The sequence below is a fragment of the Chlorocebus sabaeus genome, chromosome 12, assembly GCF_047675955.1.
Source record: "Chlorocebus sabaeus isolate Y175 chromosome 12, mChlSab1.0.hap1, whole genome shotgun sequence".
Lineage (NCBI taxonomy): Eukaryota > Metazoa > Chordata > Mammalia > Primates > Cercopithecidae > Chlorocebus > Chlorocebus sabaeus.
Window position 1 is genome coordinate 20,394,120 of NC_132915.1, and position 27,325 is coordinate 20,421,444.

At 35.9% G+C, this 27,325-nt stretch overlaps 1 protein-coding gene across 4 annotated transcripts in view; it reads right to left on the reverse strand.

Annotated features, from left to right (window-relative positions):
* VPS13A (vacuolar protein sorting 13 homolog A) overlaps positions 1-27,325 on the reverse strand; it is a 238,929-nt gene that overhangs the window by 160,226 nt on the left and 51,378 nt on the right. For all 4 annotated transcript variants that reach the window (XM_073021503.1, XM_073021502.1, XM_073021504.1 and 1 more), the window contains 6 exons: positions 26,795-26,927; positions 25,909-26,003; positions 25,123-25,265; positions 11,675-11,864; positions 11,480-11,594; positions 2,450-2,586 (listed from right to left, as the gene is read on the reverse strand). In XM_073021503.1, the coding sequence (XP_072877604.1) occupies positions 2,450-2,586; positions 11,480-11,594; positions 11,675-11,864; positions 25,123-25,265; positions 25,909-26,003; positions 26,795-26,927 (813 nt within the window). The remainder of the gene's footprint in view (positions 1-2,449; positions 2,587-11,479; positions 11,595-11,674; positions 11,865-25,122; positions 25,266-25,908; positions 26,004-26,794; positions 26,928-27,325) is intronic.

Genomic DNA, 27,325 nt, shown 5'->3' on the forward strand with positions numbered 1-27,325 from the left:
GTCCTAAAGAATAACACATGTACAAATTTTTTTAATGTGATAAGAGGCCTTCTCATTAAGAGCAAGATCAAGAGACAAATTTAGCTTATAAAATGTTCCTGCAGCATGATGACAAATACTGAAATAGCTTTACAATAAGAAGTAAAAGAGTCCAGAATTAAATAGGATAACTGAATTTTAGTTCCAACTCTGCCATTTATGCAACTCCAGGCAAGTTATATTTGCATCTCTCCTTTCTTGGCATACTGTGCACATTACTTTTCTCACTTAAACATCTTGGAGATGACTCCACAATAGTACATAAAGCTCTTACTCATAAAAATACATGTGTGTACACATATATTTTTTAACTTTTTTTCCCTCTATATAGCTCATGTGAAGTAAACCCTCAAAAAAAGATTATCTCTGTTTGAAAAGTAATCAATTTTAGGTAACAGGTTAAGCAAATTGCCTAAAATCATAAAATTAGATATCCTTACTCCTAACCTTATGCTTTATTATACCACACTGTCCTTGAAACAACTGAAAATTCAAATATGAATAACAAGTTGTATAAATTTTATTATAAATATATACCCAGTGGGTGTTTACACAATTAACAAATGCAGAATTTTAAAAAATAGGATAAGGGAAGATGTCAGTACCAACGACAGGCACGTATTTTTGTTAGGTGGCCAGAAACAGCATTCTAATATTATCCACCTCTCTTGATTCTTTAAATTGTGATAGATATTCCTCTATATTTAATGATTTACAGCAATGCTGTCTAATAGAACTTCTACAATAATGGAAATGTTCTCTATCAATGCTTTCAAATACAGGCTGGGCACAGTGGCTCACGCCTGTAATCCCAACATTTTGGGAGATCAATGCCAGTGGATAACTTGAGGTCAGGGGTTCGAGACCAGCCTGACCAACATGGTGAAACCCCATCTCTACTAAAAATACAAAAACTGGCTGGGCATGGTGGCACACACCTGAAATCACAGCTACTTGGGAGGCTGAGGCAGAAGAATCACTTGAACTTGGGAGGCAGAGGTTTCAGTGAGCTGAAATCACGCCACTGCACCCCAGCTTGGACAACAGAGTGAGACTATGTCTCAAAAACAAAAACAAAAAATACAGTAGCCACTAGCCACTTCTGACTATTAAACTCTTAAATGTGGCTAATATGACTAAGACACTGATTTTATTTAATTCTAATTAATTTAAATAACCACATGTGGCTGGCCAGTGGGTACTATAGTGAAGAGTACAGATCTAGAATACCACAAAAAAATGTATTCTCTTCTGGAAATTTGGAAAGGAAAAAGTATATAATTAGGAAAAAAGGGCCAGGCGTGGTGGCTCATGCCTGCAATCCCAGCACTTTGGGAGGCCAAGGTAGGCAGATCACAAGGTCAGGAAATCAAGACCATCCTGGCTAACAAACCCTGTCTCTACTAAAAAATACAAAAAAATTAGCCAGGCATGGTGGAGGGGGCCTGTAGTCCCAGCTACTCGGGAGGCTGGGGCAGGAGAATAGCATGAACCCGGGAGACGGAGCTTGCAGTGAGCTGAGGTCGCGCCACTGCACCCCAGCCTGGGCCACAGAGCCAGACTCCGTCTCAAAAAAAAAAAAAAAAGAAAAAAAGGGAGATGACTTAGGTAAACAGAGGAAGACCATTTCTCAATTTAGAATTATTTAATACAAATATTAAAATGTCTATGTATATATAATTTTACATACAAAAAATTTCAGAAAGATGAAGATGTATTTGATTGTTTCCAGAATTCTCTCTCATTCTATATACTTTAAGTAATCAAGTAATAGATCTAAATTGAGAAAGAAATAAGCTTCTCAAGCATGACTCTCAAATACTAAAATATAAATCTTAGATTTGGGCCAGGTGTGGGGGCTCACGCCAGTAATCCCAGCACTTAGGGAGGCCAATGCAAGTGGATCACTTTAGTACAGGAGCTCGAGACCAGTCTGGGCAATATAGTGAAATTCTGTCTCTACTAAAAATACAAAAATTAGGCGGGTGTGGTGGCGGGCACATGTAGTCCCAGATACTCAGGAGGCTGAGGCCTGAGAATCACCTGAACCTAGGAGGCAGAGGTTACAGTAAGCCAAGGTCACAGTACTGTATTCCAGCCTGGGCGACAGAGTGAGACTGTGTCTCAAATGAATCAATCAATCAATCAGTCAATCAATCAGTCAGTCAATCTTAGATTCTAACCTGACCCTGCAGAGTTTAATTAGTCATTTTGTCTTCATAAGTGTAGGAAAACTACCTAATTGAGACTTTACTTTATTTATCAGAAAGGAAGATTTCTCAAATCTTACTTATCTACCACAAATACAGGAAAAAACCCAACAAATCAAACTGTCTAAAAAACAAAATACATTTTAAACAACGAAACACCCTAAATGCTATATCATAAATCAAATATTATTAGTAGATACCTTAAGATGACCAAGGTCCAAAAGAAGCAGATTTGATGTAGGACTAAAAATTCCATCTTGTGGGACAATAATATATGAAGCCTTCAAATTAATTCTGAGATCAAGAACTTTCTGTGTTTCAATAATATACAGTAGTCCTGGAAAAAATGTAAATATTTTCTATGAATACTTTTCACAAATTACTCGAGAAATACAGAATCACTAAATATATGAACTGATAAAACAATCTTAATGTAAAATTAGTATTAATTCTAAAATGACCTCAGCAAAATACTTCCAATATAAAATTTAAAATATCTACCAATGCATGCACTCTTATTTAAATATAGTTGAATACAAAATTGGAGTGATTCCTCAAAATAAATTTTTTAACCTATAAACTCAATTTGGGTAAAATTGGGAAGAAAGATATAGACCAAAAAAAAAAAGTTTCAGTGGCATAAAACATTTATTCACAACAACTCTTAGAATCTACATAGATACTTCTCAAATCATAAACTTCATAGAGCTACACTTATCATACTGAACAATAATACTTGATCTTACTATTATTCTGAGAATATAAAAAATCCTGGATTATCATATCACCTTCAATAAAATCATATGTAAACCAGAAAAGGCAACAAACCAGAGTTTCCCATTCTCTAGGTCCTTCATTCACTTGGAGTTTTTTAGTTTAATAAATTTAATTCATTCACTTGCCTGTGATTAGTATACCAAAGTCATCTATTTTATGTCCCTAAGTCCAGCGTCAGCTTTTAAATCTAAACAAATTATTTTCTATGAGATGAGAACCCTTTCTTAAAGAAAAAATTATATGAGCAGCCATCAAATCAGTTTCAGTAAATAAAAGATATTTGACTTACAAAGTTTAAAAAGATCTGACACTCAAACAAAAAGGCACATTTTTTCACACACACACACACACACAAAATGTAGGCAGGTCGGTACCTTTTAATATAACCTTTAAAGTTAAGAATTTATCATTAAAGAATACATGTTCAAATTAAAGAATATGTCAACAATTTTAATGTACTTAAAATTACAAATAAATATATATACACAATTATAAAGCTTAAAAGCAGACACCGAACAAGTGTCAAGTACCAACACATAATCATCTTGATATACAAGCCAACAGAAAGAAAATGAATAAATTAAAAGAAATTAAAATACCTTCTGTTTTAAATATCTATTTAAATTAAAATAGAAAATAAATAATCTAAGTCTGTGCTACAGTTTGGTATTTCACCCCTCCAAAACTCATGCTGACACCTGATTTTTAATGTTGAAGGTGGGACCCTAATAAGAGCTGTCTGGGTCACGGGGGCAGAGTCCTCACAAGCGGCTGGGTGCTGTCCTCATGGTAATGAGTGAGTCCTTGCTCTGTGAGTTAGAGCTTGTTGTTTAAAAGAGCCTGGCACCTCCTTCCTTTCCCTTGCCATGTGATCTCTGCACATGTGGGCTCCCCAACCCTTTCTGCCATGAGTGGAAGCATTCTGAAACCCTCACCAAAAGGAGATGCTGCAGTCATGCTTCTTGTACAGCCTGTAGAACCATGAAACAAATAAACCTCTTCACAAATTACGCTGCCTCCAGTATTCTTTATAAAAATAACACAAATTATATCTGGGACGGCTCTTCCCTGAAATATGAGAAACTGTTATCAAAACTGTGTCATCTTTAAGGGATTCCAGTGGCCTTGCCCAGGCAGCCCAAGCAAGACTCTAGTAGAGAGAGGAAGAAAAAACCTTGGCATTTCCCATAGCCTATAAGAAGCAAATTCAAGTGAACTGTCTAAATGAGGATGGGAGGTGAGGTGAGATAGAGGTTTGAAAACAGACTGACAGATCATCAAAAATTCTGAAGATCATCCAATTAGCCTGAAACTTAAGAGCAGAATTGACTCAAATAGTTATTCATTCTTTTTCTCCAAATGATTTTGATTCAAACACAGATGGCATGATTTTACTAAAGTATTAAGAAGCATCCAGAAGGGTCAATCTGACATTCAAGATTCTCCAGAGTCTGTCTGTTAAGCATTTCTCTATCTTCATTTCCATCTCTAGTCTAAGGATTCCTCGTGTATTCTGGCCTCTACAAATCAAAGTTCTGGTACTCCTTGGAAGTTCTACCATAAGCCTTAGTTTCAACAAAGCCTTTCTTGATGCCAGGACACAATGATTTCTCTAAGTTATTTTCAATGGAAGAGAGTGGAGAGTATTTTATTTTGAGCTTAAGTGTATTGGGTCTCTCCCCTATTTTCCATTGCACTTACAACAAAATCCTAACTGCTTAATATGATTTTCATGTTTGCATAATCAAGAATACGCATCTTTAACATCCCTCCGCTCTCCCCTCACTCATTACATTAGAACCAATTCAGCTGTCTACAACTTCCAAATTCACCCAATTGTTTGCTAAGTTAAGCTCTTCACAGTTGACCATCACCTTGAAGGCTCTTTCTTATACCCTTTAGCAGTGTGGATCCTACAAATATATCTGGTCTTAATGTTGAATTTTCAGAGATCTTCTCTGACACTACCACCAAAACTAAATTGGGGCATCTATCATTCTCATTTCCTTAACAGCATTTGGGCTGATTATAGAATTGTTTCCTCACTCAGCTCCAAATTCACCCACTTGTCTGCTCTGTGAAAGTAGATCTGAGTTGCTTAAATGATTTTTCTTTGCCAACTAGCACTGAAATAGATAACGAACACAGGAGAGGCACTGCAGGACAAAAGAGTTTGCTTCCTGGTTCCAGTACACTCATTGAGCAATATCCTGCAACACTGCGCCTTCCACCAACACAACGCATGCCATGCACAAGGGTCAACAGCACTCAAAAGCCAGTATTCTGCCCCTAGAAGCCTCCTCAGGTGGTTTCACAGCAGAACGAGGGCAGTGAGACGTTGCCCCATGAATATTTTTCCCTTTTCACCTCAGAGGATGGATTTCCAGAAAGTTTTAGAGAGCAGGTACCAGAAAGATACCAGCATGGCTTTTCTGCCATTCAGTGACTCACAGAGGTTCCTTCTCCAACAAGGTGTGGATTTCAATTCTCAGGAAGAGAGAGACCTCTTTCTAGGGAACACTGTCTCAATTCTATATTCCTTGTAACTACTCTTCTTAAATACATGTATTTTTGGAGACAGCATCTCACTCTGTCACTTAGGCTGCAATGTAGGAGTTGCTATCATAGCTCACTGCAGTCCTGACCTCCTGGGCTCAAGCAATCCTCCAGTCTCTGGCCTGCCAAGTAGCTGGGACAATAGGTACACGCCACCAAACCTGACAAATTTTGTAATTTTTTGTAGAGACAGGGTCTTACTATGTTTTCCCAGCTGGTCTCCAACTCCTGACCTCAAGTGTTCCTCCCAGCTCGGACACCAAAAGCTCTGGAATTACAAGTATGAGCCACAGCACTTGGCCCCTTGCTATATTCTTTAAATTTACTCTTTGGAGTAACAAAACAATCCCTCATTACAGTTAATAATTCATTACATTAAATATACCTATCAAAATTACTGTGTGGTTTTACTCTCCTGATTGGATTCATACGGCATTAATCAAAATTTTCCAGTAGATTGCTCTTAGTTTTATATTTGTCCTATCCATAAAAGTTTAACATCCATCAATAGGCAAGAACTACATCCATTCTGATCATTGCTATGTTCCCTAAAACCTAGCACAGTGTCTGACATATAGATTAGACTCTTGATATATATTTAAATGAGTAAATAAATGAAGTAACTGAAAGAAAATGATTTGCTATGATCCTATCAAAGAACCTTGTACTCTGAAAGAAGAGTTTTAGCAAATGATCACATCTGTTTTCCTGCCAGAGATAAAGGATAACTAGTCGAGCAGGTTCTGTAAGCTCATGCCATACTTGACAACAAAAAGACCTGAAAGACCTTGAGTTCCTAGAAAGGAAGGGGAAAATAACAAGCTGAGCATCCCTAATCTGAAAATCCAAAATCAAAATGCTTAAGGATCTAAAACTTTTTCAGCACCACAATAACATGATGCTCAAAGATCATATTCACAGAAAACGCTTCTTAGAACACTCTAAATTTCATATTTCCCAATTAAGGATGTTCAACAAGTAAGTAAAATGCAAATATTCCAATATCCAAAGAAATCTGAAATATTTCTGATCCCAAACATTTCTGCTAAGGGATACTCAACCTACAATACAAGAAAGAAACCAGGATATTAATAGAGGAGAATGTAACAAAATAAAAGGAAGAAAGGAGGAAAATGAGGGAAGGAAAGAACCTAAGTAACCTGAGTCATTATAACATATATGAGTCTCTTCACAAATAGGTAAATTTTAACTTTCTAGAAAAAATCCAAAATACGTTAAATTTTAAAAATTAAGCACAAAAACCTATCATAGAAGCTTTCCATTTTTTTCATAGAATTAGCATTTTTATACTATTGGTGTAGAAAAGAAAACAAAGTTGGAAGAACAGACTTCAAATTTTAGAGGTTATTATGTACAGAAGGTAAAATACTGAAGACTTCCACTTTCTAAAACATGTTTCTGTAACATGTGAACTTTATATTGTGGATATTTACTGTTTGATAATTTTTTTAAGTAATAAAGTTTAGGAAAACAAATCTTGAGATAAAAATATCTCGAAATCTGGATGTCTGTAGTGTGTTTCCAATATGATTAATTTGTATTTAACTATGAGTTTCTATCAATCAAGAACAACTGACTAGAAGTAGCCTGATCTTATGCTTTGGTTTCTACTCAGTATATAATATACCAATATACACAAGGTGAACTAGAAATGGAATTCCCAGATTTTAACAAAGAATACAGGAATAAATGCAAACCCTACAGTTTCTAGAGGTAAGGTATTCACGTACGATCTAATTTAAAACCATTCGGATATAAAAATAGTAGAGAAAAATGAGCAAAAGCCAGAGAAGAAAGACACATGTATTTTGAAGAATCACACTTTTCCGTGAAAAAAAAGAAAAATTAATAATGAATCAAGATGCATATTACAATATAGCCTAACAAAAGACAACTAGTTAGACATTTCCTGAAGGTCTTATCAAAATGTGAAGTGATTTCTTCACTCACTTATCTAAATTATTTTATCTTAGGAGAGAGAACAAAGGAAAATGACAGATACTGCATCTCATATCTACCAACAAGGATAAAGTGAATATAATAAAAATGGCAAGAGAAAAACTATAATTTCATGCCAGATTTTATAGCCACCAAAACGGGACAAATTCTGAGTTCAATTAGAAGTGTACTCCAGACTTAACAAAACCAGAATTTTAAAACTTTGACAATGAAATTGGATCTTACTCCAATGAGAATTTCAGCCTTTCAGAACAGAGGAAACAGAAGATAAAGATGGAGAGTCTAGCAAGAGTTCTCCTCACAAATCTGAAATACTAAAGGACACTCACTCAAAGAAAGAAAAATCCTGAAGTTAAACCTTCCTCTCCCTAAAACACACTCACAGGGGGATGCAAACAAAGGCCCTGAGAAAAATTAGAAGAAAAAGGTAATACCTCTGTGAATTGTAACTATGATATATTCCTCAAGGAGGTATGTAGCCCAACAATTCTTTGGCAGTCCGGAATATTTTAAGCAATGAATTTAGTTATGCCACCAACATACCCAAGGTACCTGGCAGAAGAAATATAAATCTTCCCTGAATGAAGGCTCAATTATCTCAGGCTTCAGAGAATTCTCCCAAATAACATTCTAAGGAAAATGAGCAGATTACAATGAAAAATTACCAAGCATAAAAAGACACACATTACCATGAGTAAGAATCAAAAGAAACAAAAGACAGAAGATAGGAAAAAGAGAACCACAAGAGCCTTCACATAACGGACTATCTGGAGAGAGAGAATTAACTGGTGAGACAGAATATAAAATACTGTACTTATGATCTCTAAAAAAAAAAAAAAAAAGACGACAAGTGTAAAGATACCCATGGGAAATACAAAACCAAAAAAGAATGACAACACAGATTTTAAATTTAACCAAACAGAATTCCTAAAGGGAAAAATATAATCACTGATACTAAACTTAATGAAGAGATCTGATACCACATTGGACATGGCTAAAGAAGGACTCAGTAAACTAGAAGATAAATTAGAAGAAATGACCCAGCATGTAACACAGAGAAGAACAGATGGAATGAAAGCAGGATACAGAAGTTAAGGAGAATGGAAGATGGAGTAAAAAAGGCTAAAATTCATTTAGCCAGAATTCCAGAAGAGAATATATGTAAAGAGTTAGTGGCTAAGAATTTTCCAGATAGATTTTCTGGAAATCATTAAAATTCATTAAAAATCCCAGTACTCAGATTCATGAAATCTAATGAATCCCAAAAAGGATATATAAAGCAAATCTATAGCTGGATACACCAAATTGCAACAACAGAATACAAAAGATAACGAGTTCTTGAATGTAAAAGGGTAGGTAACGTACAAAAAAAAGCAGACACACTGACACCTGAATTCTCAACATCAGTAATGAAAACCTAAAGACAGAATGGCCTCTTCAATGTGTTAAGGAGAAAATGAACATCAACCTTTAATTCTATATGCAGTAGTATCATGCCAAACTAATATGCAATGGGGCATGGTGGCTCATGCCTGTAATCCCAGCACTTTGGGAGGCTGAGGGAGATGGATCACCTGAGGATAGGAGGTCCAGACCAGCCTGACCAACATGGTGAAACCCCATCTCTAGCAAAAATACAAAAATTAACTGGGCATGGAGGCATACCCCGGTAATCCCAGCTACTCAGAAGGCTGGGGCAAAAGAAGTGCTTGAACCCAGGAGTCAGAGGTTGCAGTGAGCCGAGATTATGTCACCGCACCCCAGCCTGGCTGACAGAGCAAGACTCTGTATCAAAAAAAAAAAAAGCACAGATTTGCCACCAGCAGATTCTTACAAGATAAAATATTTACAAGGGAAGTTTACAAATGAACTTCCAGGCCAGGAACGGTGCCTCACTCCTGTAATCCCAGCACTTTGGGAGGTCGAGGCAGATGGATCACCTGAGGTCAGGAGTTTGAGAGCAGCCTGGCCAACATGGTAAAATCCCATCTCTATTAAAATTTTTTTTTAAAAATAGCCAGACATTTTGGTGGGTGCCTGTAATCCCAGCTAGTCAGGAGGCTGAGGCAGGAGAATCGCTTGAACCCAGGAGACGGAGGTTGGAAAAAAAAAAAAAAAAGATGAACTTCCAACAGAGAGAAAATAAAATCAGATAACAAGTGTAGGTATAAGAGAAATGAAGAGCAAAGAAGGTAGTAAATGCAAAAGTAATTCTAAACTACCATGAACTATACACATATAGTCCAATAAAGTTTTTTTTAAGTAAAAAAATTAGTATATGGGGATGGTATATAAAGTTCAACAGTACTAAAGTCCATATAATGACTAGGAGAATATAAAATTTTTCCTTAAATTTATATTTTTATAAAAATGTATACTGTAATTTCTAAAATAAAGAGAGACAGAGAATATTTAACTTCCCGATAGAATGTAGGGAAGGGGGAAGAAAGGCATCCTAGAATTTATCCAAAGGAAGGCAAGAAAAATAAAACAAGGAAAACCAAATTCAAAAGCACAAAATAGGATGTTAGACATAAGCCTAAATACATTAATTAAATGCAAACAGTAGATATAAATAAAAAATAAGGATCATAAATCTAGATTGGAAAAAATCCTATTACCTGTTGTTGACAAGACACATCTGGGGAAAAAGTAACATATAGGGAAAAAGTAAAAATATAAGAAAAAATATACACCAGGTAAATTCTAACAAAAAGAAACTTTGTACTTCATGCTGATATCAAATCAAAAATAAAATAAAGTAAAAAAGTGCAAAGGGAAAAAAATTGAAGCATTAAAAATATAGGTGGTCAACTTTACACAGATGAAATATTTGGTTTATAGGAGGAAAAATAATTTACTCCTGCATGTACTTAATGACAGCCTTAACATTTATTTTTTTTAAATTTTTGTTATTATTTTGTGTGTGTGTGGCAGAGTGTCGCTCTGTCGCCCAGGCTGGTGAAACCCGGTCTCTATTAAAACCCCATCTCTATTATGGTTTTGCCATGTTGGCCAGGCTGGTCTCAAACTCTGACCTCAGGTGATCCAACCGCCTCAGCTTCCCAAAGTGCTGGGATTACAGGCGTGAGCCACCATGCCCAGCCAAATTTATTTTTTTAAACAAACTGACAGATCTATTAGAAATAGAAAAATCTACAATTGATAACGAGGCATTTTTCATGTATTTCTCTTAATAACTGTTAGAACAAGGTAACAAAAGGAGAAAAAAAATTCAGTAAGGATACAAAAAATTTGAAGTGCATGATTAACAATCCATACCTAATGAATAGGTACGGATATGAAAAGACAGGCTTTTCAGCATATGAGGAACATTTTTTTTTTAGCATCATATATAGAGTTAGAAAACAAGTCCCAACCAATTACAAAGCATTAAAATCATACAGATAATCTCTATGGTCAACTATTTAATTAAAAAGTTCAATCTGTAATCTTAAATTTTCCTACAAAGAAATCTCCAAAACCAAGTGGTTTTACTGTTAAGCTCTGCCAAATATTTAAGGAAGAAATAATACCTGATCTTATTCAAACTCTCCTAGAGAATAAAAAAGGATAGAACTTTTTTCCCTGAGGCTGATATATCAAAATCTGGAACGCATTCTAAGAAAGGAAAACAAGAGGCCAGTTTTTGTCATAAATAGTGGTCCAAGTATCCTCAGCAAAATTCTGCAACTAACTTAAATGTGGTTACTAGGTATCAACTTTCTGAGTGTAAAAAAATGATTATGGTTTTATCTGCCTTTAAACATAAAAGTACTAAATTAGTTTCTGTTAACTAAAACCAGTCTAGAAAGATCACAAATTTAAAATAAACTTTACTAAAAATATTCTACCATAAATAAAAGTTTAATATAGGATACAGTATTTAATTCACCAACATTAATATTGGCATTTACCTGTTGCTGTCTTATTGCGAAATTCTTCCAGTTTTGTCAATGTTGCTGAAGTGAGCTGTGCTAGATGTACCTCTTTTGGAGGTCTGAAGAATTCCACTATACTATTCACTGTCCTCTGTTAAAACAAACATCATTATCACAAACTCAAAGCAAACTAAATTATATTAAAACTTAGTAATTTTTAAAAATGCTTACTGCATCATATATGATTTCTAAAGGTTCAGCTTCTATGATACACCTCTGAGTAACAGTTTCATCTAATGGATTTATCTCAAATGTAATTTGGAAGAGTGACATTGCATCATCCAATGAAGACAGGAGGCGGGGTTTTTCTGAATTATCTGGTAAGCCAGTAATATGAAATGAATCTATTTTAGTTTCAAATCTGCATTTAAAAAAAAAAGAACAAAAGTTAGTAATCAGTAAAACTGTAAAGGATTTTTACAATTGAAAATGATTTAAAATATTAATGAAGACAACTTCACTTTGCATTTCTGACTCCAGTCCATTCCCATCAAAGAAGATAAACAATGTTTCCTCTAAATTGACATAGATTAATTCACAAAGAATCCTATTTGTGTTGATTTCTATGTAAAAAAGTTATAAGCTAAAATTAAAATGACAGTAAATCTATAATGCTTAATGTAAAACTGAAAAGTTTTGCACATATAACACAACTCCACACACGTTTTATTCTAAAAATAAAAATAAACATTTAAAGGCCAGACATGTGGCTCACAGCCATAATCCCAGCATTTTGGGAGGTTGAAACAGGCGGATAACTTGAGGTCAAGAGTTCGAGACCAAACTGGCCAACATGGTGAAACCCCCGCCTCTACTAAAAATACAAAAGTTAGCCAGGCGTGGGGGCATTCGCCTGTAGTCCCAGCTACTCAGGAGGCTGAGGCAGGAAAATCGCTTGAACCAGGGAGGTGGAGGTTGCAGTGAGCCAAGGTCATGCCACTGCCCTCCAGCCTGGGCAACAGAGTAAGACTCTGTCTCAAAAAAATAAAACAATAAAATAAACATTTAAAAACCAAGGACGAGGCAGGACTTCGAGAATGACTATGTGAGGAGCTCAGCAACTCTTCTCCCCAGCAAACCAAACAGGGAAAGAACAAGTGAAAATTATAAAATCTCTGGAAATTGATCTAAGGGCATACAGCAAACAGAAAAACTTTTATTCAAGAAAATCTAGGCTGGGCACGGTGGCTCACGCCTGTAATCTCAGCACTTTGGGAGGCCAAGGCAAGGGGATCACGAGGTCAAGAGATTGAGACCATCCTGGCCAACATGGTGTAACTCCGTCTCTACTAAAAATACAAAAATTAGCTGGGAGAGGTGGTACATGCCTGTAATCCCAGCTACTCAGGAACCTGAGGCAGGAGAATCTCTTGAACTCAGGAGGCGGAGTGAGCTGAGATTGTGCCACTGCACTCCAGCCTGGCGACAGTGTGCACTCCATCTCAAAACAAACAAACAAAAATCTGCTGAAACTTGATAAGAACAGGGAGAGCCTGTGGCATCTGAGCTATGATCATCTTCCATCTCTAATCCCCATACCACGTTACAGAAAATCTACATTAATATGGGTGCAGCTAAGAAGATATCATCACACAGCATTCTCCTCTTTATGTCTGTCTTCAAATTGTCTTCCCTAGTCTGTCTTATTTTCTGAGTCTGTGTCCAAATTTCTCTTTTCTTTGAAGAGCACACATCATTCAGTTAGAGCAAACACTAATACAGCATGAACTAATTTTAACTTGATTACATCTGCAAAGACTATTTCCAAATAAGGCTGTATTTGCAGGTACTGGGAATTAGAAATTGACATAATGTTTTGGATGACACAATTCTACCCACTACAGTAGGTAGACAAATGGAAAACTACATCTTCAACAATCAACAACAAACCACGGAGGGAGGGAAATCTAGTTTCCACAGCTACCACATTATACCACTCAAAACATCAAGTTTTAAACAGAAAATGTACAAAGCATACACAGAAAAGAGAAGACTAGACATTATGTTCACTAAGCCAACATGTTAAATAAGCTGTCTTACACTCAAAAACTAAAGAAAACCAGGAAAACAACATTTGAGCACAGAATATAAATCAACAGAAATTATTACAAAGAACCAAATAGAAATTTTGAAGGTGGAAAGTACAACAGCCAATATGAAAAATTCACTACAGATGTTCCTTGATTTATAATGGGGTAATGTCTCAATAAAATCATTGTAAGTTGAATATGTCATAAGTTTAAAATCCATTTGATACACCTAGCCTACCAAGCATCATAGCCTAGCCTACCCTACCTTAAATGTACTCAGAATAGTTATATTAGCCTACAGTTAGGAAAAATCATCTCACACAAGGCCTATTTTACAATAAAATGTTAAATAGTTTACGTAATTTATTCAGTACTGTACTGAAAAGTGAAAAACAAAGGTTGTATGGATACTCAAAGTAAGATTTCTACTAAATATGGATCACTTTTGCACCATTCTAAAATCAAAAAATCGTAAGCTGAACAATCATGATTTGGGAACCATCTGCAGAGAGGTTTAACAGAGGATATAAGCAGCCCAAAGAAAGAACCATCAAACTTGAATATAGGACAACTGAAATGATTGAGTCTGAGGAGCATAAAGAATAATGAAGAACAATGAATAGTGCCTAAAGTGGGAGACCATCAAGTGGAACAACATATACACTACGGGACTCTCCGAGGGACATGAGAAAAAGAAAAGACATTAAAAATACTGCGAGAAGTAATGGCCAGAAACTTCTCAAATTTGACAAAGAACACAAATCTATACATCCAAGAAGCTCAAAGACCTCCAATTAGGATAAACTCAGAGACTCACACAGAGACATATTATAACCCAACTGTCAAAAGCCAAAAAAGGAAAACCTTGAAAGCAGCAAGAGAGAAGCAACTCATCACATACATGAGATACTTAATAGATTAACAGCTAATTTCTCCTCAGAAACTATGCAGTCCAAAAGGCAGCAAGATCATGTACTTCAAAGTGGTAAATGAAAAAAAAAGTCAACCAAGAAATCTATATATCACAAAATTATCCTTCTAAAATGAAGGAAAAATGAACACATTTCCAGATGAACAAAAACTGAGTCTGTCATTAGTAGACTTGCCCTACAAGAAAGGCTAAAGGGAGTCCTAAAGGCTGCAATGAGAGGATATTCGATAGTAATTTGAAGCCATACAAATAAATAAAAAACTCTTGTAATGGTAACTACATAAGCAAAGAAAAAAGCCAGTAATTGCATTTTTGGTTTCTAACTCCTTTTTTTAATTCCTCTACGATTTAAAGACAAACACATAAAAATAAATATAAACCTAGGCTAATGAATACATGTATATAAAACAGTAATTTGTGAAAATGATAACATAAAGATGAAGAATGGAGCTGCATAACAGTAGAGTTTTTATACACTATTAAAGTTAAGTTAGTGTCAATTCAAATTTGACTGTCTTAAATTCGGAATGTTAATTGTAATCCCTATGGCAGCCCCGAACAAAATGACTAAAATATGTTTTGAAAAAGAAATGAGGAAGAAATAGAAATATATACTCAAAAAAATTAACAAACACTAAGAAGACAGTACTGAGGAACTGAGGGGACAGAAGGTATAAGACATACAATAAACAAATAGCAAAATGGCAGAACTTCTTACCTACCAGTAAACACATTAAATGTAAATGAAATTAAACTCATCAAAGGAAAGATAGAGACTGGCAGAATGGATGAAAAAAACATGATACAACAATACAGATGCTCCTCAACTTATGACTAATTATTTCCCAATAAACCCATCGAAAATATTCCAAGTCAAAAATGTATTTAATATACCCAGCCTAAGTCAGGGACCATAGGCATACTGCCTAAAAGAGACACATTTTACATCCAAAGACACATACGGGTTGAAAGTGAAAGGATGAAAAAAGATATTGCATGTAACTCGTAACCAAAAGAGAGCTGGGTGGTTATACTAACATATAAAATAATCTTTAGCCAGGTATGGTGTCTCACACCTTTAATTCCAGCTACTCGAGAGGCTGTGGTGGGAAGATCACTTGAGCCCGAGAGTTCAAGGCTGCAGTAAGGCTATGACTACACGATTGCACTCAAGCCTGGGTGGCAAAGCAAGACCCTGTATCTAAATTAATTAATTAACTTAAATATCTTTCAATAGAAAACTGTGACAAGAAAAAAAAGGTCATTATATTTTTATTAAAAGGCTCAATTCATCAAAGATACAATAATTACAAACATGTATGCACCAAACAAAGTCCCCAAAATATATGAATCACACCTTGACAGAATTAAAGGGAGAAAGAGCTCACAATGACACTTAGAAATTTCAATCTCCCACTTCCATTAAATGAGGAACATTTTAGGCAGAGGAACAATCAAGTAATAGAGAACCTGAATAACGTTATAAAACAACCACATGTAACAGACAAATATGGACTACTCTACCCAACAACAACAAGATACATTCTTCTCAAGTGCAAACACATGGAACATTCTCCAGGACAGACCAAATGTTAGGTCACAAAACAAATATCAATAACTTGAATAAGAAAATACACCAAGCATCTTCTCCAACCATAATGGAATCAAATTAGAACTCAATAGAAGAAAAACGGAAACATTCACAATGATGTGGAAATTAAACACTCTTAAAGAAGGAACAAGTTTAAAAAAAAAAAAAAACCACAAGAGAAATCAGAAAATATGTTGAAATGGATGCAAATCAAACACAATATTACAAAACATACAAGATGTATCCAAAGCAGTTTTCATAGGGAAATTTTTGTCTGCAAATGCCTACATTAAAAAAGAAAGACTATCAAACCAATAACCTCACTTTACACTTTGAAGGACTACAAAGAGCAGGGGGACGTGCCCAAGATGGCCGAATAGGAACAGCTCCAGCCTACAGTTCCCAGCATGAGTGACACAGAAGACAGGTGATTTCTGCATTTTCAACTGAGGTACCAGGTTCATCTCACTGGGACGTGTCATGTCGGACAGTTGGCGCTGGTTCGAGGGTGCAGCCCGACCAGTGAGAGCTGAAGCAGGGCAAGGCACTGCCTCACCTGGGAAGCGCAGGGGGAAGGGAATCGGGAATCCCTTTTCTAGCCAAAGGAAATTGAGACACACAACACCTGGAAAATCCCACCCTAATACCAACCTAGTTTGCGCTTCACCAAGGGTCTTAGCAAACGGCACACTAGGAGATTATATCTCACACCTGGCCCAGAGGGTCCCATGCCCATGGAGCCTCCCTCATTGCCAGAACATCAGTCTGCGATCTAACGGCAAGGCAGCAGCGAGGCTGGGGGAGGGGCACCCACCATTGCTGAGGCTTAAGTAGGTAAACAAAGCCCCTGGGAAGCTCGAATTGGGTGGAGCCCACCACAGTTCAAGGAGGATGGCCTGCCTCTATAGACTCCTCCTCTGGGGACAGGTCATAGCTAAACGAAAACAGTAGAAACCTCGGCAGAGGTAAATGCCCCCATCTGACAGCTTTGAAGAGAGCAGTGGATCTCCCAGCATGGAGGTTGAGATATGAGAACGGACAGACTGCCTGCTCAAGTGGGTCCCTCCCTGAGTAGCCTAACTGGGAGACATCCCCAACTAGGTGCAGACAGACACCTCACACCTCATATGGGGGGTACACCCTGAGACAAAGCTTCCAGAGCAAGAATCAGATAGCAACACTCACTGTTCAGCAATATTCTATCTTCTGCAGCCTCTGCTGCTGATACCCAGGCAAACAGGGTCTGGAGTGGACCTCAAGCAAACTCCAACAGACCTACAGCTGAGAGTCCTGATTTTTAGAAGGAAAATTAACAAACAGAAAGGACACCCACACCAAAACCCCATCAGTACGTCAACATCATCAAAGACCAAAGGCAGATAAAACCACAAAGATGGGGAAAAAGCAGTGCAGAAAAGCTGGAAATTCAAAAAATCAGAGCGCATCTCCCCCCCAAAGGAACACAGCTCATCGCCAGCAACGGAACAAAGCTAGAAGGAGAATGACTTTGACGGGTCGAGAGAGAAGAAGGCTTCAGTCGATCAAACTTCTCAGAGCTAAAGGAGGAACTACATAACCAGCGCAAAGAAACTAAAAACCATGAAAAAAGATTTGACGCATGGCTAACTAGAATAACCAATGTAGAGAAGTCCTTAAAAAAACTGAGAGATGAAAACCGTAACACGAGAACTACGTGACAAATGCACAAGCTTCAGTAACTAACTTGATCATCTGGAAGAAAGAGTATCAGTGACTGAAGATCAAATGAATGAAATGAAGCTAGAAGTGTAGAGAAAAAGGAGTAAAAAGAAATGAACAAAGCTTCCAAGAAATATGGGATTATGTGAAAAGACCAAATCTACGTCTGATTGGTGTGCCTGAAAGTGACGGGGAAAATGGAAACAAGTTGGAAAACACTACAGGATATCATCCAGGAGAACATCCCCAACCTAGCAAGGCAGGCCAACATTCAAATTCAGGAAATACAGAGAACGCCACAAAGATACTCCTCAAGAAGAGCAACTCCAAGACACATAATTGTCAGATTCAACAAAGTTGAAATGAAGGAAAAAATGTTAAGGGCAGCCAGAGGGAAAGGTGGGGTTACACACAAAGGGAAGCCCATCAGACTAAACAGCAGATCTCTCGGCAGAAACTCTCCAAGCCAGAAGAGAGTGGGGGCCAATATTCAACATTCTTAAAGAATTTTCAACCCAGAATTTCACATCCAGCCAAACTAAGTTTCATAAGTGAAGGAGAAATAAAATCCTATACAGACAAGCAAATGCTTAGAGATTTTGACACCACCAGGCCTGCCCTACAAGAGACCCTGAAGGAAGCACTAAACATGGAAAGGAACAACAGGTACCAGCCACTGCAAAAACATGTCAAAATGTAAAGTCCATCGATGCTAGGAAGAAACTGCATCAACTAGCGAGCAAAACAACCAGCTAACATCATGATGACAGATCAAGTTCACACATAACAATATTAACCTTAAATGTAAATGGACTAAACAGTCCAATTAAAAGACACAGACTGGCAAATTGGATAAAGAGTCAAGACACATCAGTTTGCTGTATTCAGGAGACCCATCTCACATGCAGAGACACACATAGGCTCAAAATAAAGGGATGGAGGAAGATCTACCAAGCAAATGGAAAACAAAAAAAAAGCAGGGGTTGCAATCCTAGTCTCTGATAAAACAGACTTTAAACCATTAAAGATCAAAAGAGACAAGGCCATTACATAATGGTAAAGGGACATAGGCATGGGCAAGGACTTCATGTCTAAAACACCAAAAGCAATGGCAACAAAAGCCAAAATTCACAAATGGGATCTAACTAAACTAAAGAGCTTCTGCACAGCAAAAGAAACTACCATCAGAGTGAACAGGCAACCTACAGAATGGGAGAAAATGTTTGCAATCTACTCATCTGACAAAGGGCTAATATCCAGAATCTACAAAGAACTCAATCAAATTTACAAGAAAAAAACAAACAACCCCATCAAAAAGTGGGCAAAGAATATGAACAGACAATTCTCAAAAGAAGACATTCATACAGCCAATAGACACATGAAAAAATGCTCATCATCACTGGCCATCAGAGAAATGCAAATCAAAACCACAATGAGATACCATCTCACACCAGTTAGAATGGTAATCATTAAAAACTCAGGAAACAACAGGTGCTGGAGAGGATGTGGAGAAACAGGAATACTTTTACACTGTTGGTGGGACTGTAAACTAGTTCAACCATTGTGGAAAACAGTGTGGCAATTCCTCAAGGATCTAGAACTAGAAATACCATTTGACCCGGCCATCCCATTACTGGGGATATGCCCAAAGGATTATAAGTCATGCTGCTATAAAGACATATGAACACATGTGTTTATTGCAGCACTATTCACAATATCAAAGACTTGGAATCAACCCAAATGTCCATCAGTGACAGACTGGATTAAGAAAATGTGGCACATATACACCATGGAATACTATGCAGCCATAAAAAAAGATGAGTTCGTGTCCTTTGTAGGGACATGGATGCAGCTGGAAACCATCATTCTCAGCAAACTATCTCAAGAACAGAAAACCGAATACCGCATGTTCTCACTCATAGGTGGGAACTGAACAATGAGATCACTTGGACACAGGAAGGGGAACATCACACACCGGGTCCTATTGTGGGGAGGGGGGAGAGAGGAGGGATAGCATTAGTAGATATACCTAATGTAAATGATGAGTTAATGGGTGCAGCACACCAACATGGCTCATGTATACATATGTAACAAACTTGCACATTGTGCACATGTACCCTAGAACTTAAAGTATAAAAAAAAAAAAAAAAAAGAACTACAAAGAGAAGAGCAAATTAAACCCAAAGCACACAGTATGAATAAAATAATATATATCAGAGTGGAGACAAATGAAATACATAAAACAAAAACACCAGAGAGAATGAAAAAAATCAAGGCTGCCACCTTGAAAAGGATAACATACTTAACAAATATTTACCTAAAATAAGAAAAAAAAAAAACACTAAAGATGCAAATATCTATAACTAGAAACGAAAGTGGAGGCATTATGACACACCATAGAAGAATAAAAAGTACTACAAAAGAGTACTGCAAAAAAATAGTACCAGCAAAACAAAGAAATGAACAAATTCCTAGAAATATACAAATTACAAAAACTGCCTTAAGAAGAAATAGAAAATCAGATAACTAATAGGAAGTAAAACCTTTCTATAACCTTAAAAACCTACAGTAAAATTACTGTAACTTACAGATCCTACTTATAAACTATCAGTAAAACTTTATGATAAACTTTAGTATAGTAAAACTTACTATAACCTTTTAAATTTACTTATAGTAAAACCTATAACTAGTAAGGAGTAAATCAGTAATCAAAAACTCTCAACAAAGAAGAATTCAGCTGACATGGTTTGGCTGTGTCCCCACCCAAATCTCATCTTGAATTGTAGCTCCCATAATTCCCCCATGTCGTGGGAGAGATCTGATGGGAGGCAACTGAATCAAGAGGGTAGGTCTTTCCGGTGCTGTTCTCATGATAGTGAATAAGTCTCACGAGGTGTGATGGTTTTATAAAGGAAGCTCCCCTGCACAAGCTCTCTCTTGCCTGCCTCCACGTGAGACATGACTTTGCTCCTCATTTGCCTTCTGCCATGACTGTGAGGCTGCCCCAGCCATACCGAACTATGAGTCAATTAAACCTCTCTCCTCTATAAATTACCCAGTCTCAGGTATCTCTTTATTAGGGGCATGAGAACAGACTAACACAAGGACAAAATGGCTTCATTTTGTGAAGTGAATTCTACAAAATATTTAAAGATTAATAACAATCCTTCTGAAACTCTTCATAAAAACAGAAAAAGCATCTATTTAGCATTTATTTAAATGGAAAGATATCCCATGTTCACAGAAGACTTAATATTGTATTATAGCAAGACTACCAAAAGCAATCTACATACTGAATGCAATCGCCATCAAATTTCAAAGAGATACTTTCCAGAAATGGAAAAGTGAATCCTCAAATTCATAAGCTCTTGCAAGCAACTCTTAAACAGCTAAAACATTCTTGAAAGAGTAGAACAAAATAGGGAAGACACTTCCCAATTTCAAAACTTACTAAAAATCTGCAGTAATCAAAACAGTACAATATTGGTATAGTGATAATCACAGTGAAAGTCTAGAATAAAAATGAGATAGAATTGAAGTCCAAAAATAAAGTCACACATCTATGGCTAATTGATTTTCAACAATGGTACCAGGAGTGTTCACTGAGGAAAGAACAGTGTCTTCAACAAGTGTGAGGGGACACCAGGATATCCACATGCAAATGAAATGAGTTGTACCGATGCCTTATGCCATTTACAAAAATTAACTCAACACAGGTCATAAACTTATATGTAAGAGACAGAAGTATAAAACTCTTAGAAGAAAATATTGGAGTAGACTTTCACAACCTTGGCTTAGGTGAACCTTCTGAGATAAGACATCAAAAGTGTGAACAACAAAATATAAAACCAGATAAAGTGAGCTTCAAAAGCAAAAACTTTTGTACATCAAAGGACAGTGTCAATGAAGTGAAACAACAAAATAAAGAATAGAAGGAAATATTTGCAATCATGTACCTGGTGAAGGTTTAGTATCCAGAATACAAAAGAATTCTTAAACTCAACAACAAATGAAAAATATTTAAAAATAGACCCAATGAACTTATACAAAGGGCCAATATCCACATGAAAAGATGCTCAACATCATTAAACAAATTCAAATCAAAACCACAATATGATACTATACTTAACACCCATAAGGATGGTTATACTTTAAAATAAAAAATAAATAAATAAATAAATAAAAACAGAAAATAACAAGTGTTGGGAATGCGTTGGAAAACTATGAATCCATGTACATTGCTGGTGGGATTGTAAAATGATGCAGACCACACCTAACTCACATCTAACATCATAATGGTAAAAGGATGAACACTTCCTTCTAAGAACAGAAACAAGAAGAGAAGCCCACTCTCATCATTTCTATTTAAAATACTACTGGAGGTTCTAGCCAGGGCAATTAGGCAAGAAAACAAAAGAAAGGGCATCCACATTGGAATGGAAGAAGTAAAACTATATTTGCAGATTATATGATCATGTATATAAAAAATCCTAAGGAATCAACTAAAAAAAACTCGTGGAACTAATGAAACAAGTTCATCAAGGTTGCAGGGTACAAGTGGAGTATACAAAACTCAATCGTATGTCTATACACATATAATAATCCAAAATGAAATTAAGAAAACAATTCTTTTATAATACTATCAAAAACAATAAAATACTTGCAAATAAATTTAACATAAGAGGTGTACTGTATCTGAAAACTACAAAACATTGTTCAAATTTTTAAAATATCTAAATAAATGAAAAGACATCCAATGTGCATGTATTGAAAGACTTAATATTGTTTAGATGAGTAGTTGAATAATTTGTGCTGAATAATTTGTTCAGTACACCCAAAATTGATCCACAAAATTCAACGCAATCTTTATCAAATCTAAGCTTATATTTTTGCAGAAATGGACAACAATCAAAATTAATACAGAAGTTTAAGGAAATCAGGACAGCTAAAACAAAAAAAACTGGAAGAGTCATACTTCTTGATTACAAGTTCTACTATAAAGCCACCATAATTAAGACAGCAGGGTACTGGCATAAGCCTAGACATATAGATCAATTGGATTAGAATTCAGAGTCTAGAAATAAATCTTTACATTTATGATCAACTCATAGATTTTGACAAGGCTGCCAAGATCATTCAGTGGGGGAAAAAACATTTTTTTCAACAAATGGTGCTAGGACAACTGAATAATCTCATGAAAAAGAATGAACCTGAACCCCCCTACCTCACACCATCCAATAACATTAACTCAAAATGGATCATAACCCTACATTTGAGAGGAAATAGTATAAAAATTCTTACAAGAATATATAGGAGTATATATTTGTACCACTGGAGTAGGCAAAGATTTCTGAGGTATAATGAAAAGCATGTGTAAAAAAAGAAAATATAAATTTGACTTCACCATTAAGAAAAATAAAAAGAAAACAGTGGGAGAAAATAACTGAAAATTGTTTATCTAATAAGAGATTTGTATCAAGAATATATAAAGAACTCTTGCAACTCAATAATAAAAAAGACAACCCAATATAAAATAAGAAAATAAATTCAACAGACATTTCTCCAAAGACGACATGCACATGAAGTGGCCAATAAGCACACACACACAAAAAAGCTCAAAATCCTTAGGCATCAGGAAAAAGGAAATCAAAACCACAGTGAGATACCATTTCATACTCACTAGAATGGCTGTAATCAAAAGAACAGATAACAAATACTGATGAAGATATGAAGAAATTGGAAACATCATACACTGTTCATGGAAATGTAAAATGGTGAGGCTGCTTTGGGAAACAGTCTGGAAGTTTCTCAAAAGGTTAAATAGAATTAGCATATGAGACAGCAATTCCACCCCAGGTATACACCCAAGAAATTTAAAACCCACCTCCAAAGAAAATATTACTCATGAGTATCCGTAGCTGCAATACTCAGAATAGCCAAAAAGAAGAAACAATCTAAATATCCTCAACAGTTAAATCGATAAACACAATGTGACGTATCCATAATAGAGATTAGTAGGCAACAAAAACAATGTATTAATTCATGCTACAACAGGATGAACCTTGAGAACATCATGCTAAGTGAAAAAAGCCAAACGGAAAAGACCACATATGTATGACTACATTCATATGAATTGTCCAAAATGGACAAATCCTTTCAAATAGAAAATAAATTAGTTGCTGCCAGGGGCTGGGTAAGGGGGCACTTGGGAGTGACTGCTAATGTTTACAGGGTTTCTTTGGGAGTTGTTAAAATATTCTGGAATGAGCCAGGCTCGCACCTGTAATTCCAGCACTTCAGGAGGCTGAGGCTGGTGAACCGCTTTGAGCCAACAAGCTCTAGACCAGCCTGGACAACATGGTGAAACCCCATTTCTACAAAAATTCCAAAAATTAGCAAGGTGTTGGTGGCTCACGCCTGTAGTCACGGCTACTCAGGAGGCTGAAGCTGGAGATTAGTCTGAGCCCAGGAAGCAGAGATTGCAGTGAGCCAAGATCCTGCCACCATACTCCAGCCTGGGCAACAGAGTGAAACCCTGTCTCAAAAAAATAAATAAATAAAAGTTCTGGAATTAGACAGTAGTTGATATGGCTTGGCTCTGTGTCCCCACCCAAATCTCACCTTGAATTATAGTCCTACAATTCCCATGTGTTGCGGGAGGGACCTGGTGGGAGGTAATCTGAATCATGGGGGTGGCTTCCCCATACTGTTCTCATGGTAGTGAATAAGTCTCATGAGATCTGATGGTTTTAGCAGGGATTTCCGCTTTTACATCTTCCTCATTTTCTCTTACCGCCACCATGGAAGAGGTGCCTTTCGCCTCCCGCCATGATTCTGAGGCCTCCCCAGCCATATGGAGCTGTTGGCCCAATTAAACCTCTTTTTCTTCCCAGTCTTGGGTAAGTCTTCATTAGCAGCATGAAAATGGACTAATACAGTGGTGGTGGCTGTGCAACTTTGTAAATATACCAATGTGAAATTACTATATAATACAGTTGTGAAAAAATGAATCATACGCTTCAAATGAATTGTAGGGTATGTGAATTACATCTCAAAGCCATTTAAAAAAAAATAAAACTAAACACTCTCAGATAAAAACCACATTGTTAATACTGTTTCTTTTTGTGTAGTGTAGCTGCTGATCATTTTCGTATTATTTTTTAATGCCCTGTGTTTCACTGCAATGTGGTTTTCTACTGAACATGTATTATTTTAACAATTTTAAAAAAAAACAACTAAGTTTCCTGAAACCACAAAAGGATATATTAAACTATAGTGCTCTTTACAAAAGACTAGGATTTTGACCTAATGTCTAAGAACACAGTGAAGTTTTTTCATATATGATAAAAGAAAATAAATTCATACTTACTTTACTGCTTGCGCTCCTGGTCTTTGCACAATTAAGGTGCTAAATTCTTCTATTACAATATCTATCAGCTCAGCTTTTTGATGATTTTCTCTTAGAACAACAGACATACTTTTCAAGTGGACAAAAAACTTCAAGGCTTCAAACTAAGGTATATTCAGAAGAATAAAATGAAAACATATATACATATATATACACACACACACACACAACACAAATAATCTTATTCTTATAGTACATTCATTTCAAAAACAACCAAATATTTTAAGAACATTTTATCTCTTCAAGAATCATCACAACACCAAAAAAAGAGATAATATTTATCCCTCCCTTAGAAATTAAAATAAATGCAATTATAGACCCAGAAAAAAGATCACAGAACAAGTCAGTAACATATATTTTTGAAAGGATTAAAAATAGACATATGTAACATTAAATTCCAAAGCATAAGGTCAGGTACAGTGGTTCATGCCTATAATCCCAGCATTTTGGGAAGTCGAGGCAGGCAGATTGCTTGAGCTCAGAAGCTGAAAACCAGCCTGAGCAACATGGCAAAACCCTATCTCTATTTAAAAAAAAAAAAAAAAAAAAAAACATTAGCCAGCATGATGGTGCGTGCCTGTGACTCCAGCTATTCAAGAGGCTGAGGTGGGAGGATTGCTTGAGGCCAGGTTAAGGCTGGCAGCAGAGATCACACCACTGTAGTCCAGCCTGGGCAACAGAGTGACACCCTGTCTCTAAATAAATAAATAAATAAATTCTAATGTATAAGGCAAGAAAACATCTTACTGTTTTTGGCAACGTTGGATCAACTGCTGTTTCACTATAGCCAATTGCTTCATAGAGTAAAGATTTTTCTTCAGGTGTCAACATTTCTTCAAGAACTACAAATTATAAAGAAGTGCGTTATGTTCTTAAATAAAAACAATAAAATTAACACAATTTATCTGCCTTTAATAAACAGCATGTGAAATTTACTTTCTTGAATGCTCTTAAGAAATTATAAACACTGAATGTCTGAATGGGGCTGGCCATTGTACAAGTAATTATCCAAAATATAAACTGCTAAATATGTAAGTTCAGCAACATTAATTTATGATATTTCTATTAAGCAAGAGCTCAAAAATGGCTAACTATATTAGACAATTAATAGCACTGTGCTAATCAACACATTTAGTATAAAAAGTAGGTAGTATTAATATTGTAATTTCCTCCCATGTTATAGATGATAAAACTGAGGTTTAGTGCACTTAAATAACGTGCCAGAGACACACTGCTAATAAGTGATAGATCTAAAACATATACCTAAGTCTCTAAACCTCCAAAGCTATACTCTCAAGCTGTTGGTTAAAAATCAAAAATCTTTCCAAGAAACAACTTCAATAAAAATTTACAATGGAGACCACTTTGGAATTTTTATTTATTTATTACTGTGCTATATGCATTCACTAAATCTCTGGGCATAAAGCTCTTTTGTAAGCACTGGTAAGATTTTTTAAATTATTTTTTATTTTTAAACTAATAGACACTTTCAATGTTTTAATAGTTTTATTTGTAATAACTTTATATATAATTACATAAATATACTTCAATGTCTATTTACTTTAGTTAGGCAAAAATGGCAAAACTTTATTTTGACACCCAGTGATTATGCTGTAAAATGAAATGGACATACTTCCAGGTTTAACATCTGGTTGCTGTTCATTAGTATTTTGTTCTGACCAAGACCATAGCCAGCTAAACCACCCTTTATTATCCTCTGGATCTTTTACTCCTTCTTTGTAAATTTTGTATCCAGCTTTCTTTACCTAAAATGAACAAATTTTCAAATAAATGACATATTATCCTTTAGCAACTGAAACAAATATAAGCAAGACATTCTGACAACTTACCTTCTTGAGCAAAATGAATGTAAACAATATACACATTAACAACAGAACACAGTAACTGCAACATTAGTCAAACGTAAGAATTTAGGAGTACCACAGTTTTTCCACCATCCTATAAGAAATGATGATTGAAAAAAAAATAAATTGGCTTTTTACCTTCATAACTGAATATTTGAAAAGCCCAATTATTTAGAAAGACTTTTTCCCATAGAAATCTGTCTGATTTAAATGGATGTACCAAAAAATATTAAATAATTTTCTTATAATACTAAAAATCAAATTGAACCATTTTTTGGAAACAATATGTTACAGTACAA